Genomic DNA, 21,312 nt, shown 5'->3' with positions numbered 1-21,312 from the left:
TTCTCTTCTCCAGGCTGACCCAGCCCAGCTCTCTCAGCCTGGCTCCAGAGCAGAGCTGCTCCAGCCCTTGCATCGCTCCGGCCGTGCCCCAGCTCCCATCCTGTCCCGAGGAGGCGGAGCCGCTGCCTGCCCGCCCTCACCCGCCTCCCCGCGGGGCGGAGCCCGGCCGCTGCCCCGGCCCTATCGAAGCGCTGGGCCCGGTTCCGCTCCGTTCCGCGGGGATGTGCGGCCGCACCGCCTGTTCCCTGGCCGCCGACAACCTCCGTCGGGCCTGCGCCTACCGCGACCGGCGGGGCCGGCGGCGGGAGCCCGAGTGGATCCGCGCGGAGAGGTACCGGCCCTCGTACAACAAGGGCCCGCAGTCCAGCGGCCCGGTGCTGCTGTCCCGCCGGCACCTCCAGCAGGTACGGGCCCTGCTCTCCTCCTCCCGCACCGAGACAAGGGCGCCGCGGCCGCTGCGCGTCCTGCGGGGTAGCTCGAGGTTGGCCCGGGCTGGGATGGGGCGGGGGTACCCGGTGTGAGCCGCGGTCACAGAGCCATGGAGTGGTTTGGGTTGAAGGGAGCTTAAAGCTCGTCCGGTTCCAACCACGAGCAGGGGACCCCTTCCACTAGAGCAGCTTGCTCCAAGCCCCTGTGTCCAACCTGGCCTTGAACACTGTCAGGGATGGGGCAGCCACAGCTTCTCTGGGCACCCTGTGCCAGGGCCTCAGCACCCTCACAGGGAAGAGTTCCCAGGCTGTGGATGAAGTGTGTGTTACTCCTGTAAAGAATCACCGGCTTCTCTGGCTCCTCTTTGCTCAGTGTGTGCAGCTTGCGGTGAAGTTTCTCATTGCACAGGTATCTCTTCTTGGTACCTGTGTGCTCCTAAGGCGGGGGGGGGGGGGGATTGGTGCCACGCTTCCAGCAGTGCTCTGTTTTCTCCCAAATTCCTATGTAAGCGATTGCCTGTGGCAGATTTTCCCGCAGTGTCTGTAGGTGCTTGGCTGGGTTTACTCGGGGTTTCTGGGGCTTTCTCCTTTCACAGCACTTCTGTGTGCGGGTCACGGTGTGGGGGGAGCAGAGCCAAACCCTTCACCTCCGAGCTGTGAATAACGGTACCGCAGTGGTTGACCGTGTCCTGGAGAGTTTCAGCCTCTCCAGAGCCTTCCCAGCCAGTATGGCCAGTACGGTGGTTCTGGGGTGAGCAGGAGCAGTCCTGGGGTCAGCAGGAGCAGTCCTGGGGTGAGCAGGAGCGGTCCTGGGGTGAGCAGGAGCGGTCCTGGGGTGAGCAGGAGTGGTCCTGGGGTGAGCAGGAGCAGTTCTGGGGTGAGCAGGAGCGGTCCTGGGGTGAGCAGGAGCGGTTCTGGGGTCAGCAGGAGCGGTTCTGGGGTCAGCAGGAGTGGTCCTGGGGTGAGCAGGAGCGGTTCTGGGGTGAGCAGGAGCGGTTCTGGGGTGAGCAGGAGCGGTCCTGGGGTCAGCAGGAGCGGTCCTGGGGTCAGCAGGAGCGGTCCTGGGGTGAGCAGGAGCGGTTCTGGGGTCAGCAGGAGCGGTTCTGGGGTCAGCAGGAGCGGTCCTGGGGTGAGCAGGAGCGGTTCTGGGGTCAGCAGGAGTGGTCCTGCTCAATACAGAAACTGGGGCAAGTCACCCGGAAAGCCCAGATCGCTGCTTGGGTCGGGCTGGGTATCAGTCGGCTGGTAGTGAGCAGTTGTATTGGGCATCACTCGTGTTCATTGCTTTCTTTTCCTTTTCCCCTTTCAGTTTTATATTCTCTCCCCTTGTTATTCCCCTTACCATCATTATTGGTGGCAGCAGCAGTGGGTTTGTGTTACACCTGAGTTACCGGACTGTTCTTGTCTCAACCCGTGGGGTTCACATTCTTTCCATTCTCCTCCCCATGAGCGAGCGGCTGTGTGGTTCTGAGTTACCGGCTGGGCTCAAACCACGACAACGGCTGTTGCTGCGTCTCGCTTGGTTTCCACATGAGAGGGTGCCCGATGAGCTGCGGCTCTTCCGTGCTTAGTGGGGTGAAGCTGGGTGCACTGAATTGAACCCCCCTGGTCTGGGCATTCCTCCTACCCTCCTGCCCTGCCTTGGGGTCCCACATCCCTGGCAGTGTTCAGGGCCAGGTTGGACACAGGGGCTTGGAGCAAGCTGCTCTAGTGGAAGGTGTCCCTGCCCGTGGCAGGGGTTGGAACTGGAAGAGCTTTAAGGTGCCTTCAGCACAAACCATTCTATGATGATTCTATAATTTCCCCTTAAGCAGTCAACAAGCTGCTTAAGACTCAACAAAGCCGACCATATCCTGGGCTGCATCAAAAGGAGCGTGACCAGCAGGTCAAAGGAGGTGATCCTGCCCCTCTACTCTGCTCTTGGAGTACTGCACCTGGAGTATTGTGTGCAGTTCTGGTGTCCTCAACATAAAAAGGACATGGAACTGTTGGAGCAAGTCCAGAGAAGGGCCACGAGGATGATCAGGGGACTGGAGCACCTCCTGTGTGAAGACAGGCTGAGGAAGTTAGGGCTGTTCAGCCTGGAGAAGAGAAGGCTGCGTGGAGACCTCATAGCAGCCTTCCAGTATCTGAAGGGGGCCTATAGGGATGCTGGGGAGGGACTCTTCATTAGGGAATGGAGTGACGGGACAAGGGGTAACAGGTTAGAACTTAAACAGGGGAAGTTTAGATTGGATATAAGGAGGAAATTCTTTCCTGTTAGGGTGGTGAGGCACTGGAATGGGTTGCCCAGGGAGGTTGTGAATGCTCCATCCCTGGCAGTGTTCAAGATCAGGTTGGACGAGGCCTTGGGTGATGTGATTTAGTGTGAGGTGTCTCTGCCCATGGCAGGGGGGTTGGAACTGGATGATCTTAAGGTCTTTTCCAACCCTAACGATTCTATGATTCTATATAGATGTATATATCTATATATATACACACATATATAGATGTATATATCTATTTACATATATAGATGTATATATCTACGGCCGTTCTTCAGGCCTCGGTCCCCAGCCGTGTGCTGCGGGCAGAAAGTGAGAGCGAGCTGGGGGGGAAGTGAAAGCCACAACCAGTGTCCGAGGGCAGGTGCTGTGCAGAGCACAGGGTGCCAGGGACCCGGGCCAGCCAAAATCACGTTATTCAAATGAAGGTGAGGTTTGCACCCCCGGGACCTCGCTGCGAAGAGGGAAGTGCTGAGGACCCCAGTGCCAGCCCCACACGGCCATTGGTGTGCCCAGAAGGAAAACCGTGTTCTTTCCTGCAGGGAGCAGCAGGGTGAGCCTCGCTGAGGCTCTGTGCTATCATTTATCCCGGTTGGGCTTTGTGCTGAACATTAATTCATACAGAAAAGCCTTTAATAATGTGCAAAGTGTTCCAACAAGCGGCTGTTTCTGCATGGGGGGGGGGGGAAGCCTCTTCCGCAGGGCTCCGTGAGGCCCCTCTCGGTCTGTAGGGGTGCTCGTGGTCCCCATGATGTATCTCTGATCTGGGGTGTCTCCTTCCTAAGGATGCTGACTCCTCTGAGCGGGTCCTCATGGACATGCGCTGGGGCCTGGTTCCCTCCTGGTTCAAACAGGACGACCCCTCCAAAATGCCGTTTAACACCTCCAACTGCCGCAGCGACACCATGCTGAGCAAGGCCTCCTACAAGGTGAGCTGCTGCTGGCTGTGAGTCCAGCTTGGGGAGATCTTGGAGCCAGCAAAAACCAGAGCTGGGGCATCTCGCTGGCGAGTACCAATCCCTGTTTCCCAGCTGCGCAGGGGTGAGTCCCTGCACTGGGGCTGTATTGAAAGAGAAGAACTGAAGCTGCTGGTGAAACACCTTTGATCACGGCTGGGCTGGGTCCCCGTTCTCCCTCGCAGCCTGCCCAGTGCCACTGCTCACCCCTGTGCTTTCCCCCCAGGGTGCTCTGCTCAAGGGCAAGCGCTGCGTGGTCCTGGCTGATGGCTTCTACGAGTGGCAGCAGCAGAGCAGGGGGAAGCAGCCGTATTTCATCCACTTCCCCCAGACCAAGGACACCGCGGTACGGGATCCCTCACCCCTACACCCAGCTCGGAGCCCTGCTCCCTCCCGCTGGAGCCCCTTCCCTCTGCCGGGCCCATCCCTGGCTGTCTCTGCTGGGGCTTGGGGGTGTCCCTGTGCGGTCCTGGCCTGAGAGAGCAGCAGCAGCAGCAGCAGCAGCGCCAGGCTCAGTGCTCCGCACTGCTGTGATTTGCATGGGGGTGATGTGTGGCTCAGGGGACCGGGCTGGCAGTTTCGCTACCTCTTTCTTTGCTGAGCTGGCTGATGGGTGTTCGGAGGCACGGGAGGAGCCGGCTCTCCTGCGGGACAATGAGGCTCCTGCTTCCTCTCCTGCAGTTACCTTGAACCAGGAGAAGGGCTCCTGGAAGCCCTCAGATGAGCTCAGTTCATCACTTAGGTCCGAGCTGTTGACCTGTCACAGCTCCAGCTGGTCTGTGGTGCTGCAGCTTCTTGTGGGTCAGCTCTGATGGGCAATGGGGCCTCTCTCCTGCAGGCCGAGGAGGAGGAGGGAGATGAGGAATGGAAAGGATGGAGGTTGCTCACCATGGCCGGGATCTTTGACTGCTGGGAGCCGCCGGCAGGAGGAGAAGCGCTGTACACATACACCATCATCACTGTGGATGCCTCCAAGGACCTGAGCTTCATCCATCACAGGCAAGTGAGAGGGGACAAGGGGGCTGCAGGGCAGGGGAGGAAGCTGTGCCTAACACTGGTCTGGCAGCAGGCAGGGAGCCCTGCCTCCTCCTGATGTCCTGGGGGAAATACAGCATCACCAGCTCCTTTGGAACCACTGGCTGATGCCCTTTCCAGATGTCCCGGCTTCAGCTGTAGCAGTCATTGCTCTCCTCCTCGGTAGCTGGTGCAGTGCTGTGGTTTTGTCTTTAACCTGAGAACAACACTGATAACACTGAGGTTTTAGGGTCTCCTCCTAAGCTGCCGGCTCCTTCCTAGCTTACAAGCCTGGCTTTTGCCCCCGCACTCTGCCATATCTGACTGTCTCATCCCCTAGGATGCCAGCCATCCTGGACGGGGACGATGCCATCACAAAATGGCTGGATTTCGCTGAAGTGCCAACCCAGGAAGCGGTTAAACTCATCCAGCCCATAGAGAACATTGTTTTCCATCCGGTCTCCACCTTTGTCAACAGCATCCGCAACAACGCACCCGAGTGCCTGGCACCCATCGAGCTGGGAGCCAAGAAGGTGGGTGCTGGTGTGGGAGAGCTTGGCCATGGTGACATCCCTGAGCAGGGACAGTTGTTGGCTGGAGGGGCAGCAGCAGGCAGCATGTGCAGGGCTTGCCTGTGCTCCATGCAGGAGTGCACAGCCCTGCATAGATTCCCTTCCCTCCTTTCCACGAGTAGACCTTCACCCTGTGCCAGGCTTTCTTTGCCAAATGAGGCAAATCCCATTTGAAATGGGGCTGGGGACAAGCCTCTTCCCAGCAGCAGCTGGGGAACCTCCTGCGGATGTGGCTGATGGCAGCAGGGCCGATGCTCCAGCCTCCACATCCCATCTGGGATCAGCTCCCGCCTTGTTTCTGACATCTCTCCCACTGCCTTTTGTCTCTCCAGGAGGCCAAAGGCACCTCCAGCAACCAAGTGATGCTGGGCTGGTTGAAGAACTCCCAGGAGGGCTCTCCCCAGAAGAAAGAAAATGATTTGCCCAAGGGGATGAGGCAGTTCAGCCACAGCCCTTCCCCCAGGAAAACCAGTGCAGGAATCCTGCAGCAGTGGCTGGGGAAGGAGGGGGAGCCACCGACCAAGAAGCACAAGGGTTAGGCCCAGCTGGACCCAGGCATCTTTCCTCCTCCTGGTCTCCTGAAGCACAAGGAATGGTGGTTTTGGGAGGCTTTGTGGATGGTGTTGAGATCCTCGGAGCCTCTCAGGTATTGATCCAAGGCTCTAGGTTGTTATCTCTGTTCTCGGTGTTTTGTTAAAGGCTGGTGTTTGTCTTTAAAGGTTTTGGCTTTGCCTGGTGCTGATGGGAGAGGATGTAACCTGCTGGCCTCCCTCCAGCCACTCACTTGTGCCAAGCACAGATAAAGCCCTGAGAAGCATCCGAGCCTGCCAGGGAGGAGTCGCTGCTGCCTGCTGACAGTGCTCATAGTTCATATTCCTGCTGTTCCCTTTTACTTTGGTATCAAACTAATGCCTCTTTTCTGTTTCATTCCTTATTGGTTCTGTACAAACTCCTTTCTAAAGCTCTCACCCTCTGTCATACTGAGGAGCACGTACTAAGCACCAGGAGGAAAGCCCAGAGTCATCCCGTGCTGCAGCACGTGCATCCCTGGCTCCAAACCCAGGAGCTACGTGAGGGGAGCCTGGGGCAGCGCGTCTGGTCACGTTGTTCCTGCAATCATTTGTTAATGGGATTTGAAGGCTCGGGGCAGATTTTCCTGGTCTGCACAGGACTGATGCTCTGGCTCACATAGGGCGTGCAGGAAAGCTCAGCTCACCAAAGTGCTGCTGCACAACAGCGCCGGGCGCTTGGGTTTGAGGTCAGGGATTTTGTACACAGCCAGATGTTACAGACCAAAAGCCTTACACGGTGGGACCCTTGGTGGAAAGCACCGATTCACTGCTGTTGGAAGCAATAAAATGGAGTTCACTGCTTCACTGCACAATACCCTGCTCCGTGTGTGTGTGTACCCCTTGCCCACCCCAGCCTTGGTCTGCAGGGAGAGCTCATCTCTCCTCCCCATCTGCTGAGGGGGAGGCCAGGTACCCACTGCTGAGCTCTCAGGGTACTGGCAGGGCCCTGTTGCTGGAGCATTTCAATTTGCCAGAGGAAGATATTTCCTAGGGATTTATTCTGGGTCTCCTCTTGTATGATCCGTCCCTGGGGAGCTGCAGGGGTGGCTGTAGCTGGGGCTCATCCCTGGAGGAGGACAGCAGAGTGGGGCAGAAGACAGGGATCCAGGGAGTCCCGAGCGCTCTTGGAGCCAAATCCATCCCTGAATCCCTCATGAGCCCAGAAGGGCTCCTAGCTCATGGGAAGCTGGGGTGGGATTAGGATTTCCAGCCAGAAAGCCTGTTGCTGGCTGGCTCCTCAGCACTCCCATGGTGACTTGAGGCAAGAAAGGCACTGTTCCTGGCACAATAAAGAGGGTTTCAGGTGCCTGGGGCTGTCACCTCTGTGTCAGCAGCCCCAGGGCAGGTTTCTCTCCCTGTCCCGCCGTCGCTCCTGCCGGGTGAGAGGCTCAGCTGCTCAGTTCAGGCTTTTCCGAAGGTCATCGGCTCAAGTTCATTCCGGGTCTCCAATTGCTGTGGAGGAAGCGAAGATGCTGAGCACGAGTGGGGGCTGCTCACCTTATCCACTCGGGAACATCATCCTTCCGCTGGGGGGGCAGCGGCAATGCAGACACGCAGGGTACAGATTATCTCCCTCCAGGCTCTAAGCACCAGCAGCAGCATCACCAAAATAAGAACCCCTACGCTGAGGGTTTAATGAGGAGGCGTTACTGCTGAGCTACAGCACCTTTAACTGGAGCCTGGCTGCTCGCTCAGCGCTGTTTGCAATGGTTGCTCCTGCCTGGTGGGAGATGACAGCAGCAGCCCGGCGTGACCTGGCACCAAAACTGGCTGGGGAGCAGCGTTTCTCTTTGAAGGATGATGCTCTGGCAGGGAGGGCACCGCTCGCTGCCGGCGGGAAGGATGCTCCATGTGGGGTTCCCCGGGTACCCTGGCACCATCCCAGGAGCGGCTCTGGCTGGGGAGGGGGCTTGGCCAGGGTAAAAGAGGCAGCGGGGGTGCGGTTGCGCTGCAGGGGCACCCACCGAGGCTCCGGCCAAAGACCCGTGTGGGGGAGCTCAGGGCAGGTGCCGAGCTCGGGCGCTCCCCACCGGGAGCTGCCCTGGGCGCCGGCCCCGCAGCAGAACCGGGGCGCTGCGAGCCCTATGCAAATCAGGGATCGGCGCAGCCACCAATCAGCGCCGCGCCGGCCTCGGCGGCTACCAATGGGAAGGGCGGGCGGTGGGGAGGGCAGCGATATCCGCGGCGCGGCGGGGGCAGCGCTGTCAGTGCGGCGGCGGGCGGCGCGCAGGGCGGAGCGGCGGCGGCTGCGGGTAAGCGCGGGGCTGTGCGGCAGCGGGCGGGGACGGCGGGGCTCGGCGCGGGGTAACGGGGTTTGTGTCCCCGCAGGCGCCGGGACCGTCTGTGCGCGGTGCTCCTTGCGAGGCGGCGGCGAGGGGCCGCTGCCTGCGGCCATGTCGGGCCGGGGCAAGTCCGGCGGCAAGGCGCGGGCCAAGGCCAAGTCGCGCTCGTCGCGGGCCGGGCTGCAGTTCCCCGTGGGGCGGGTGCACCGGCTGCTGCGCAAGGGGAACTACGCGGAGCGGGTGGGCGCCGGGGCGCCGGTGTACCTGGCGGCCGTGCTGGAGTACCTCTCGGCTGAGATCCTGGAGCTGGCGGGCAACGCGGCCCGCGACAACAAGAAGACGCGCATCATCCCGCGGCACCTGCAGCTCGCCATCCGCAACGACGAGGAGCTCAACAAGCTGCTGGGCGGCGTGACCATCGCGCAGGGCGGCGTCCTGCCCAACATCCAGGCCGTGCTGCTGCCCAAGAAGACGCAGAGCTCCAAGAAGTGAGCGCTGCCCCCTCAGCCCCTCCACCCCCGGCCCCCTTCTCGCCACTGCCCCACCTCCCCTCCTCATGGGGTTGGGGTCCCCCTTCCTGTCCCCCAGCCCGGGCTGGGTGCTGAGCCCTGGCAACACCCTGCCAGACCCCCGCTAGCCCCCAGCCCGGGCTGCGACAGGGCGCTGGGGGAGGCCAGGCCCTGCTTGTGCCCCCATCCTGCCCCTCTTCCCTCTGGAAGTCTGGAGGAGGCAGCTAGATCGCATCTTTCAGCAGCAGCAGCACCCGAAGCTGTATGGTTGGGGCACGGTGCGGAGCTGCTGTGGGTGGTTGGGCTGGCATTGGGGTGGCCACGGGCACCCCCGGATGTTTCTCCTCTCCGCCAGCACCCCGGGACTGTGCAGACTCCCCCGCAGCTTCCCCTACTCACCCCAGTGTGAGGCTGGGACTCGATGCTGCAGTTTCCCCCCCCCTCCAGCCATTCTCCCGCCCCCGGCCTCACTGCAGCGGGGAGGGCAGGGGCTGGGGATGTGAAAAGGAGGAAAAGTTTCTCCTCTGGCAAGAAGTGACTGCTCAGTCCTGCTCCTGGTGAAGCTCTTGATCGCCCGCTGTCAAGAAGCTCTGCTCCTATTTATTTTACTTTCCCTTATTTCGGGTCCCTCCCTGCAAAGTCACCTTCCCCAGCACCCCCAGGTGGGAGCTGCAGGGTCCCTTGCGCCGTGGGTCCTGCTGGGGTGGGGTGGGGTGGAGGCTGCGGTGACAAATCCCCTCGGAGAGCGTCGCAAGGTCAGGCGGGAGCGGGAGCTGCCATCTTCTGCTGTGGCTGCATCCCTGCCTCCCTCCGGCTGCAGCAGCCCTTCGCCTTGCCCGGAGCTCCCCGAGCCCTGGCTCCACTCCCGGAGATGACATTCCCGTGTCTTTCCTTTCCGTTGTTTGTTTGTTCCGCATTATTCCTGGTTCTGGGAAATAAAGCAACGATGATCTCCGTTAACTGTAACCCTCCATGGATTAATGGATTTTAAGCCCCCTGGAGTCTGTATTGAGCCCGTTCCCGGCTGGTGCCGTGTCCGTTTCCTGGCTGTGTGGGCTCAGGGTGAGCGCGGGGCCGGTTTCCTGCCTGTGGCACCCAGGATGGCTGGTGCAGAGGCAGCTTGCCCTGCTTGCATGGGGGCCGATCCCCGTGTGCATGCATCAGTGTCGGGCGATTGGACCCTCACAATGTGGTTTTTAAGTAAACAGCAAGAATGAGCATCCTCCTTATGTGCTGTAAGTAGCATGTGTTCAACCTCTGAATCCGCTGTTATATCCTGTGATGAAGTAACTTGCCTTGGCTCCAAGTTTGTTGTTATTATTGTAGAGTAGCTGAACCCGGTGCTTGTCAGTGGGTTTATGAAGGGGTTTTCACTCCCACGTGGAATATGTCATGCTGATGCGGGTGCAGACATGTCCCCTGGGATGCTCTGACTGTGGAGGGGTAGGGGGTGGCCAGCACAGACCCCAGGATCCCTCCTCTTCCTCCTGGAAGTGACTGCTGCTGTGGTGAAATGGGGCGAGGGGTTTCCCAGCGCAGAGGTCGATGTGTCTGTATCCCAGTGTCTTGTTCTGTCCCTCTCGTTCCCCCCAGGCCCATGTTCCGTACAACCTGAGTGCTTTGTACCTCTTACAGCAAATGCAGACTTGTGATACTGGAAAGAATGGTGCAAACCCTGTATCTGATTAAACTGGTTCCCTCTTGAACGCTGTCCAATGTGCTGTATCTTGTCCCTGCTACATGCCTGGGCTGCAGGAGCTCTGGTGCAGCTTCCTCAAGGACTGCTGGTAACACCAGATGTGGCCTGGCAGAGTTCCTGCTTGCCCTTCCCTCAGACAAGCAGTCTCTTCCTGCCCCGGGAGCAGGTTAAACCCTTACCTGGCTCTTTGCTATGGGAACGTCGCATTGCCTGGTTGCTCTGTGACCAGCACCAGGAAGCCTGAACTGCCCCTGAGGAGGGAGGCTGGAGCCACGAGCTTCCTCCCACCTGATGGGTTCACTGGCACCCTGTGGGTGACCTGCAGGCAAGTAAGCAGAGATAGGAAAAGCTGGTCCTGAAGGGGTGGGGAGAGGTCTGCAGATAAGGGGCTGCGTCTCACTCCCTTTGCTGGGTATCTCCTGGTTTGCTGGTCTGGGGATGGGTCTGCGAGGCAGAGCTGCTCCCTGCTTGGGTCGTGGGGAGAAAGTGTTGTGTGAGTCTCAGACAGCTTCTAGCATGGTCAGTTGGGTGCTGGTGAGGGCTGTGTGGGGCTATGGAAGGTGTGGGTCAGGACTGGAGCTGCTGGGCTGGTCTCTGACACCTGCCCTGTCCCAGTGCTGTCCACTGCAAAAGGCAGAAACAGGCTTTAAATTGGGGTGCCCTGGGGCAGTGATGGGGATGTGTTGGGGTGCTGCACTGCACCCCCAGGGCTCAGGAGCTCTGTAGCCGCCCCAGGTGTGGTGTGGCTCTGCCCATGCTGGTGGGGTGATGCCCACAGCTGTGACTGGGAGCTGGTGGCACTTGTGGTGCTCTCAGTGCTGAGCCGCCTCCGCCAGCCACGTGATGAACCCGCTGGGCTGTCACAAGGGAGCCCGAAGGAAATCCTGTCTGTCGCCAAGCACTGCTGAGGTGCTTGACCCGCATTACCTCCTGAACTCCACATCTGAGCATCCTCATCACCGGCAGAGGAGAAGTCATAGTCTTGGTAGGAAGCTGGAGTGGACTTTGTCACCTTCGAGCCTGCATCTCCGCAGAAAGGTTCTGTGGAGCAGCGTTTCTGGTTCTGGTTCCTCTGAATGCCTCACAGCACCAGAGCAGTTGAGTTGGTGGAATGTGAAGGACTTGGCTGAGTAGAGGCTTCCCAGTGGTCCTGGGACCCTGAAGGGTGTCTGTGGGTCTTTGCTTTTACGGGAGCGTGTGCTCTTCCCCTGCCGCCTCATGGGCACCAGAAGGTAAGATCACAGCGCTGGCAGCGGAGCTGTCTCTGTGCACGTGCAGCAGCCTCCACATGGCTGTGGTACTGGCTGTGTCTGGGGATGAGACTGGAGTCACTGGTCCCAGGAGGTTTGTCTCCAGAGCCTGATCCTTGTGGCTGTCAGCACCTGTGGGAGCTGCTGAGGATGCTTCAGCAGCACAGCCCCTGGCAGTCTTCTCTGAGGTAAAATGCTGACCCCGAAGTGTTGCCCACTGCCTCCTGCTGCCCTCAGCTGCCCAATGTTTGCCTACAAGAATGCCTCTGGTCCTTTGCAGTGGTGCTGACCTTGGCAGTGTGGTTCCTTACCAGTGGAGCAATGTGCCTTGCAGGTGCCCTTGGTCTGACTCCCCAGTCTTGGGGAGGGGACACCCCTCTGCCTGCAGCCTCGGGAACTACAGGCTGGAGTGAAGCACTGGAGCGGGACCAGCGGGACCCTGCAGGAGCAACTCCTCAGCCCTCTGAAACATGCAGTGTCTGTTGACCAAGGAGGCAACCCCAGGTGTGTGAGGGATTGTGGCAGCTCTCCTGGTACTGGGGATTGTGAGCAGAGGCTCAAGCTTGGGGTGGGCAGCCCCGGAGGGAGGCTGCAGCCTCCCAGCTGCAGAACCTCGCTGGGCTCTGAGGAGCTCTCCTAGATTCCCTTGCCTTGAATGTATTGATGGATCTTTCTTCAGGGAGTCAAACTCGCTTCCCCTCTCCCTGCTGGTGTTCTGAGGGGCAAAGGAATAAAGCAGCTGCATAGGGTCTGGGGCCATGGCCGTTGCCACTCTGTCCCCTGCTCAGGGGATCCTGTGCCTGGGGTTGATCCGTGCTGTGCTCCAGACACTGGGTGCAGCAGCTCAGGGGGGCTGGCAGCAGCTCGAGGGAGAGATGCTCCTGCTTCATGCTCCCCTTTGTTACTGATGGGGGTGGCAGAGCGTGGTGTGAGGCTGCTCCTGACATCTTCCCTTGCAGCCAGGCTGGCCTGACCCCAGCCCCCTGCGAGGTGCGGTGCTGCTGCAGCACCTCTGCCTGCTCCCTGCCCTGCTGCAGAGCACACAGGTCAGGCTTTCCCCGCTGCAGGCCGAGGGTCGCCGTGGTGGGTGCGGGGCTGCAGGCAGACAGCACAGGCTGGCCCAGATCCCCGGCAGGGCTTTATGCAACCTCGGCAGCGGGAGCTATAAATAGGCACGGGGCTGGGTGTGCGGTGGGGCTCTGCCTTCCCGCGCTGCCGCTCGCACCGCACAGCGCACTCCCGCTCCGGGCAGGGCAGTGCGGGGGGGTCTCCTCCATGTCCGGGGAGCTGCAGCCTCTGGGGTTCCCGTTGCCGAAGGCAGCACAGGAGAGCGGCGTTTTGTACCAATTTATTCGAAACGACGATAAATGAAAAAAAATAACAAAACAAAACCCAAAAAGTCACCCCAAGTCCCCCTCCCCCACACGTAAAAATAACGGAAATCAACCCAAAACCGGCTACAAACAGAATTAAAGGCCATTGGCGATGCGCCCTGAGCCCGCGCCCCGCGGACGGCCCCTTTAAGAGCACCCGACGCTGCGGCAACCAATTGGCGACCAACGGGCCGTTACCATGGCAGCGGGGGCCGAGAGCCAATAGGGGGCGCCGTGGCTGCTGGAGGCGGCGGGGCGCGGCGCGGGCCCTGGCGGCGGGAGCCGGCCCACGTGGCGCGGGGGCGCCGCCGCGCAATGGTTGCCATAGAAACCGGGCGGGAAAAATCCCCGGGAAGCACCGGGGAGGAACGGGAGAGGACGCGGGGGGGCGGGGGAACGGGAACCGTTTACAAGCGGAGAGGGGCAGGGGCGACAACAAAAGGGCGCGATCGGGGAGAAGCCGCGGGATGGGGGGAGCGGGGGGTGGAGGAAATAAGGCGGCTGGAAGGGGGGGCTGGGACAACCGCAGCCCCGCTCACCGCGTACAGCAGCGGCTGCGGAGCCGAGTCAGCAACACAAAGACAAAGCGGGTCCCCTGGGGTCCGTCCGCGGAGCAGTCCGTGCCGCGGGGCTCACAGTCCGGGGGCGGCGGGGGGCTCCCTGCGCCCCGCTCTCATGCCTTCCTGCTCTTGAGTGCCTTGGGCTTTGCCGACTTCTTCACCTTCTTGCCCCCGGGGGACGCGGCTCCCTTCTTGGTGGCCTTCTTGGCTTTGCCCTTGTCTTTCTTCGTCGCCGCGCCGCCCGCTCCCTTCTTATGGGATTTCTTCTCGGGCTTCTTGCTCTTGGCCGCCGGCTTCTTCTCCGCCCGCCGGGACGTGGAGGCCGCCGCCGCCTTCTTGTGGGACTTGTGGGCGCTGCTGCCCGCGCCCCCCTCGCCACCTCCTTCCAGCTTTTTCCTATTGAGCTTGAAAGAACCGTTGGCGCCGGTGCCCTTGACCTGGAGCAGTGTGTCGTTCTGCACCAGCGCCTTGATGGAGTACTTCAGGTAGGTCCTGCCGTTCTGCTGGTCGAACCAGGCCACCTTCTTGGCTTCATTGTAGATCTTGGCCAGCGAGGAGCCATTGCGTTCGCCCAGCTTGCGGATCGTTTCCACCACCAGCTGGCTGTATTTGCCCGGCTGGTTCTTCTTCTTGTTGTTCTTTTTCTTCTTCGACGGCGACAACGACGAGCCGCCGCCGCCGCCTTTCGCCTTCTTTGCGGCCGCTTTCTTCTCCGGGGCAAGCGGCACCTCCTCCGCCTCGGTCAGGGGGAGATCGGCTTCTTCCAGCTCCACCGACATGGTGCCGTGGGGTGGGCGGGACGGAGGCTGGCGGGGGCACCGCGGCGTGGCGGAGGCCCGGCGGGCGCGCGCGCTGCTCTCCCACTCCGCTCGGCTCCGCGCCGCCGCGCTCTGGAAGGGGCGGGCGCCGCCGCCGCCGTTTATATGGGCGCGGGGCGGACCACGTTGAGAACAACAACAGCCTGGTCCACCGCCAGCTCCAACTTGTGCTTCTTGGGGCCCTTTCGCGGGGCTCCCGCGCCGCCGCCGGCCCCCCCCGCGCCGCTCCCGCCGCGCCTCCCGCCGCGCCCCGCTGTCCCCCGCACAGCCGCCGCCACGGCCCCCCCCGGCGCGCGCCGCACGACGCCCCCCGCCGCGATTTCGGAGGCGCGCCCGGCGCGGCGGAGGCAATGAGGAGGGGGGCGCCCGGCGCGGCGGCGGCTGCAGCCCTGCCGCGACCCCCCCCCGCGCCGCCGCCGCCGCCTCCCACAGCCCAAGAGGGCCCGCCGCGGGGGGGGGCAGGCAGCGGGCGGCCGGGGGCGGCGGCGGCCGCGCTGGCCCCGCGTTCTCCGGAGGGAACTAACACAGGCGACGCCCTCCCGCGGCCGCCGGCAGCAGCGCGGAGGCGCCGAGCCGAGGCCGGGGGTCCCCGCCCCAGCGGCGGGGGCCGTCCCCCTATCGACCCCACACCCGCGGCAGCCCAGACCGGGACCCCGAGGGGGCAGCCCTGCGTGTCCAGTGGTTCCCCCCCCCCCCCCCCCCCCCCCTGGGGCGGGCATCGCCCCGCAGCGGAGGATGCGGGAAGCGCGGCTGGTGGTGGGGGGGGTCTGGGGGACCCCGGCTCGGTGCAGTGCGGGGGGGGGTCGGCTCCTACCCCCGCTGCACTCCGTAGCTCTGCATGGGCTGAAGGGGGGGGGTGGGGGGCAGCAGCGGTGCTGTGACAAGGCTTCCCGGGGGGGGGGGGGTGTGGGTGTGTGCACAAGGTCCCCACCTCGCAGAGCCCCGGGCCTGGGCTCCCTCTGACCCTGTAAGTGTGGGGGGATCCGTGTGCCCCCTCCGGGGGTGTCCAGGCACACATGCACACACATGCACGCGCACACATATGCACATGCACGCGCACACACAGACACATGCATGCGCATACACATGCACACGCGCACACATGCACACGCACACACATGCACATGCATGCACATGCACACACATGCACGCGCACACACACATGCACGCGAGCACACACATGCACGCGCACACACATGCACAGGCACACACATGCACGCGCACACACATGCACAGGCACACACATGCACGCGCACACACATGCACTCACACGCAGGCTCCGCACACTCTCGCACCCGCCCCCTGCTCACGCCCGCCGCCTCCCCCCTCCCCATCCCCACGCTCCTTTCCGCCATTTCCTTCTCCCGGGCCCCCCGCACCGGCGGGGACGAGCCCCCGCTGCCACCGGGGTGGTCCTTAGGGCCACCCGCTGGATTCTCCCTTTGCCCAGACCGGGTCCTGCCCGGCCGTGTCCCACATCTGCTCCCCGCAGCGGGGTGCCCTCAATCACCACCGCTACACCCCCGACGAGAGACCACCCCATAGCAGCGGGGTGTCCCCCATCAGCGGCGTCCGGACATCCTGTGATGAGTTGTGTCTGGCCTCGGGAGCTGCGAGGTGCTGCGGTGGGGGCACGGATTCCGCCCCCCCCCCAGGAACCCCATAGCGTGTGTGTGTGTTAAGCTGTGTAATGTATAGATCCGTGTGTGTGTGTTAAGCTGTGTAATGTATAGATCCGTGTGTGTGTTAAGCTGTGTAATGTATAGATCCGTGTGTGTGTTAAGCTGTGTAATGTATAGATCCGTGTGTGTGTGTTAAGCTGTGTAATGTATAGATCCGTGTGTGTGCGTGTGTGGAACATGCGTGTCTCTGTGTGCAGATCTCGTGCTGTAACCAAATGGAAGCTTGCTGCTGGGCTGCCTGTTCATCATGGCTGTATGGGGGGGGGGGTCGTGTCTGTTATAGATCTGGAATATGTCATATATATAATAGTTATTAGTTACTGTAATAGCTGTGAATGTAAGAGAGGTGCAAGTGAATGCACCCACACAAACACCAGGCTGTATATATGTTGTATATTGATGTTAATTGTACATTAACATATATTGATGTATATTGATATTAATATTGTATGTTGTATGCTGTATATTGACATAAACATGTCAGTATCGCAATCAAAGCTCTCCAGTGGGGGGGTGTCAAGGCTGGGCAGTGATAGTCTGTGATGGCCCCTTGTGTGTTGGTAGCATGTAGTGACTGGGGGTGGACCCACATATCCCCCCCCCCAGTGCACACGTGTGTAGGTACACGAAGATGTGTTTGAGTACGAGCCTTCGGGAGGCCGTGTATGTATGTGTGTGTGTGTATGTACATGTGTGTGTGTGTATGTACGTGTGTGTATGTACGTGTGTGTGTATGTACATGTGTGTATGTACATGTGTGTATCTGTGCTTCTCAGATAGATACGCAGAGAAGGGGGGGGAGAACAGCCCCAACACGTGTGCTCTCCCTGCATGTACACACGTGCTTATAGAGACACATTGAGTGAGTCCTGGTCACATACATGTGTCTCTCTGTCATATATATATATATATACACATACATATACGCCAGCTGGTCACGCATACATACATGCTTCTCTCACATGTTCTATACATACACACACCAGGGAACCTATTCTCACACACTCTCGCTATATATACACATCTATGTATGCATGTGCACTTATGGACACATTTCACGCCATATTTTTATATATATGTATATATATTTATATATACACGTATAGATCCCCATATGTATATAGGTGCCTATATACCTATTTCCAGAGAGTGTGTGAGAGAAGGAGGGGGCAGAGAGCACATGCTGTTCAAACATACACACACATACATGTATGGATGCACAATGCACACACATAGACTGACATGGAGTGAGAGGCCTGCTCTCATACTGCTCTCTCTCAACCCCTCTTTGTGTGCACAGCTGTATATATGTACATACACACACAATGGGAGAGCGAGCTAATTCACACACAGACCCCCCAATGTATAGCACTGCAGATACACATCCATACTTGTCAATGCACATACACAGTACTCTCTGTATACATCTCTATAGGCATAGAGCCATACACTGTTCACATGCATTACTCTCCCCTGCCACACATAGGCCTGAGAGATCCACACACAGGCCTGAGGGTAGGAGCCAGAGCAGTGCCCACGCACGTTTTCTATCATTCTCCCTCTCCCCACCCCATACACATGTGCAGCCTCTGGGTTCCATAACCACATACATACATATGTGTGTATAGTCTCTCTCACTGCGGGTATATGTAGAGAGCTTTTCTCACACACACACGTGCACACTTACATAGACACTGAGAGACCTTTCACCCATACTTCTCTCTACATGCATCTATACATATGTAATTAGAGCTGCTTACACAAACACACAGTTCTCTCTCCATATGTATGCATATATAGATATATACACACACTTCTAGACACGCACACACACGTGTGTATACATGGGGGGAGAGCTGTTCATATGAATTCTCTTGCAGTCTGTATATATATACACATACATACACATGTGTGTACACACAGAGCTGCTCTCTCTCACACCCCCCATATGCATATATGCATATATACATATAAACACACACATATATACTGTACACATGTGTATATATACAGGAGCAAACACAACAGTCATTGCATGTTTATACGTACAGGTGTACTTAGGAAGAGAGCTGTTCATACATTATTGTTATATATAAATATACATATAACACATATACATGCATATATATGCACACGTATACCCATCCATGTGCACACACACACATAGACTGAGATGAGCTCTTAGGCAGAAGCTCTTCCCTGTGAGGGTGCTGAGGCGCTGGCACAGGGTGCCCAGAGAAGCTGTGGCTGCCCCATCCCTGGCAGTGTTCAAGGCCAGGTTGGACACAGGGGCTTGGAGCAAGCTGCTCCAGTGGAAGGGGTCCCTGCCCGTGGCAGGGGTTGGAGCTGGAGGAGCTTTAAGGTCCCTTCAGCACAAAGCAGGCCGTGGTTCTGTGCTGTACATTGGCATGCATACTTAAGAGACGCACACACACAATTGTTCACACACACATAATTCTCTCACTGTGTAAAACTACGCATTTATACACATATAATGAAAGACAAACCTCTCACACACATGCATCTCTTTGCGCGAGCGCATATATCCACATATACAGAGTGGGAGTGAGAGGTGCACAGAGTTCTTTGTCGCTGTACACGCACAAGGGTAAATACTGACAGAAAGGGTGGAGAGAGCTGGTCAAACACAGACATCAGTCACAGTGAGCACACGTGCATACACACATGCATACAGTGGGGAGAGCTCTGCTTTGACAGACCTGCCTGCCTTCTCTTGCTTTATGTGTCTCTGTGCACATATATGTGTGTAGATATGTATGTATGTATGTATATACATACACACACACCAGAGAACACACACTTTTCACACAGAGGCACCCTTTACAGCCTCCATGGAAAACTGCATATCCACAGCTCACAGCGAGCTGCTCACACACAGAGAGATGGACCGTGTCCTTTGGCTCTGCACACGTACATACAGAGCTGTTCACACACGTTCCATCTCTTGCTATAGCTATATACTGGCACATACGCAGATATACGTAACAAAATGAGCAAGAGCAATTCACACACACGCGTTTTCCATCACTTTCTCCGTCCTACCACGTCTAATCCCTGGGGTGCATAAAAATGCTTGCATATATCACAGTCTATTCTCTCTGTATGTGTGTACGTAAGTAGAGATAGCAAGAGCCCTTCTCACACACATACTCCTCTCTTGATATATATATATATATATATGAATATATAGAGGCATATATACATATATAGACATAGATTGGTCACACACATACTTCTCATATATCCATATCCATACACATACATATATACCTACACATACACATCTCATATAGACACATGCACATAGATACAGGCACATATACAAAGACACTTATGCATATAGATGCATAGCCACCTATACATATATAGGTATGCAATTCAAAAGAGCACGTACTGTTTGCACAAACCCACCCTATTCTCTCCCTCTGCACACCTCATTATGTCTGTATGCAGAGTGAGCTGTTTCACACCCAACACTACTCTCTCTCTATGTATACATGTAAGGCTATACACATGGATGTGCTTTCAATATAGCCTGCTGTTCTCACACACACTTCTCTCGCTGTGTATATAGAGTACACAGAGAGCTGTTGACACAACTATCTTCCAATATATAGACCCCTGTATATTTATATACATACACATAGACAGCTATTCACTCACACAGTAACACAGGTCTCTTGCTAGATGAACACATATACAGATATACATGTATATACTTAGATATTGGAGGAAGGGGGGGGCAAAGGTAATACTCTCTCCCCACTCCAACCCAGCCCATATGTACATATATACTGAGAAGGCTGTTCAGAGAGCTGGGCTCAAAACACAAGACTGTACATATATACATATATATACACATATATATAAAAAAATGTGTGGGTCTCTATAGAATTATGTCATGTAATGTATTACAATTATTAATATTAAAAATAGTTATATTAATATAATTAATTAGTGATATAATTCATTAGTAGAATTTAAATGTAGATTAATTAGATATTAATATATTATTAATATTTTTAATAATATATTGTCATTATAGTAACAATATTGTATTATCAGATTATTGATTATAACAAAAGCTATAAACATTAAAATATATGCATTTTATATATTAAAATATATATAAATACACTATATATTTATAATAGAAATATATAAATAAGTTCTCTCTTGCTATATGCACACACACATATATAGATACATGTATATACATAGATACTGGGGGTGGGAGGAAGAGGCATCACTCTTTCCCCCTGACACCAGCCCATGTATACATATACTGAGAGCTGTTCAGAGAATGGGTGTCACACACAAGACTTCATACATATATAAATATATATTATATATTAATATATATGTATGTTTTATTTAAATAATATATATTTTATATATAAATATGTTTTATATTTATGTATATATATTGAGATGTATGTATCTATATATACATACTATACTACATACATATGTATAGATACATACTATATTACATACATACTATGTATAGTATGCATGTATATATTGTTTGTATATATTGAGAAAGATGTTCAGAGAATGGGTGTCACACACAAGACTTTATACATACATAATTATATATAAAAATATATGTTTTATTAAATAATATATATTATATATAAAAATGTGTTTTGTATTTATGTATGTACATATATGTATGTTCATGGGTATATATATAGAAAAAGTATATTTATGTGGTATATTTTATATTGTGTATCATATATTGTATATGCACACACACACATACAGGTACAGGCATATAAACTCCATAGCCTATTCCCCGTTCTCTCTTACCCGCTGTCTATGTGCATATACATACACTGATGCTCACACACATACAATTGTCTACCCGCTGTATAATCTGTGGGGTGCATAAATATATACAGCCATATGTTTATATCTTGGTATATATGCTCCTTATGTGTATCCGTGTGTATGGAGTGATAGCTGTGCTCCCACACACAGTGTTCTGTCTTGTTACAGCTATGCCTGTATACATGCATATATGTATATTATATATATATGTACTTCTGTATACACAGAGGCACAGCACACGTAATCCTCTTTATATGTGCATACGTAGGTAGAGACTGTGGTGTTCAGACACACATATATACAGAGCACACGTGAGCTGTTCACACACGTTCCATCTCTTGCTATGGCTATATATTGACACATACACATATATACATAACAAAACAAGCAAGAACAATTCACACATACACATTTTCCATCACTCTCTCCTCCCTACACACGTCTAATCCTTGGGTGCACAACAATATGTGCATACTACA

General features: G+C 56.3%; 3 protein-coding genes across 3 annotated transcripts; 2 read left to right on the top strand and 1 right to left on the bottom strand.

The window, feature by feature from the left end:
* Positions 1-157: 157 nt before the first annotated feature.
* On the top strand, positions 158-6,618 carry HMCES (5-hydroxymethylcytosine binding, ES cell specific). Its single transcript, XM_057417648.1, has 6 exons — positions 158-404; positions 3,478-3,621; positions 3,875-3,994; positions 4,487-4,647; positions 5,003-5,195; positions 5,567-6,618. Exons 1-6 carry the CDS (start codon positions 222-224, stop codon positions 5,771-5,773), a joined length of 1,008 nt encoding a protein of 335 aa, XP_057273631.1. The 5' UTR covers positions 158-221; the 3' UTR covers positions 5,774-6,618.
* A 1,401-nt stretch (positions 6,619-8,019) lies between these two features.
* LOC130603697 (histone H2A type 2-B) lies at positions 8,020-8,704 on the top strand. Its single transcript, XM_057417652.1, has 2 exons — positions 8,020-8,058; positions 8,135-8,704. Exon 2 carries the CDS (start codon positions 8,200-8,202, stop codon positions 8,578-8,580), a length of 381 nt encoding a protein of 126 aa, XP_057273635.1. The 5' UTR covers positions 8,020-8,058; positions 8,135-8,199; the 3' UTR covers positions 8,581-8,704.
* Positions 8,705-12,878: 4,174 nt separating this feature from the next.
* On the bottom strand, positions 12,879-14,358 carry LOC130603693 (histone H1.10). The gene has a single exon (XM_057417649.1). The coding sequence runs from the start codon at positions 14,256-14,258 to the stop codon at positions 13,593-13,595; it is 666 nt and encodes a 221-aa protein (XP_057273632.1). The 5' UTR covers positions 14,259-14,358; the 3' UTR covers positions 12,879-13,592.
* Between the last annotated feature and the right edge of the window lie 6,954 nt (positions 14,359-21,312).

The sequence above is a fragment of the Pezoporus wallicus genome, unplaced genomic scaffold, assembly GCF_028554395.1.
Source record: "Pezoporus wallicus isolate ANWC-B61680 ecotype Strahan unplaced genomic scaffold, APGP_CSIRO_Pwel_v1 contig_8542, whole genome shotgun sequence".
Taxonomy (NCBI): Eukaryota; Metazoa; Chordata; class Aves; order Psittaciformes; family Psittacidae; genus Pezoporus; species Pezoporus wallicus.
Note: the sequence above shows the minus strand (reverse complement) of the source record. Positions and strands in the feature narration are given on the sequence as shown.

Bases quoted from the DNA above. Each gene is read 5' to 3' on its own strand.
- HMCES (XM_057417648.1), top strand. From the start codon at position 222: ATGTGCGGCCGCACCGCCTGTTCCCTGGCCGCCGACAACCTCCGTCGG. The intron at 405-3,477 runs GTACGGGCCCTG...CTCCTTCCTAAG, and splicing joins CCCGCCGGCACCTCCAGCAG to GATGCTGACTCCTCTGAGCG. The intron at 4,648-5,002 runs GCAAGTGAGAGG...CTCATCCCCTAG, and splicing joins CTGAGCTTCATCCATCACAG to GATGCCAGCCATCCTGGACG.
- LOC130603697 (XM_057417652.1), top strand. From the start codon at position 8,200: ATGTCGGGCCGGGGCAAGTCCGGCGGCAAGGCGCGGGCCAAGGCCAAG.
- LOC130603693 (XM_057417649.1), bottom strand. From the start codon at position 14,258: ATGTCGGTGGAGCTGGAAGAAGCCGATCTCCCCCTGACCGAGGCGGAG.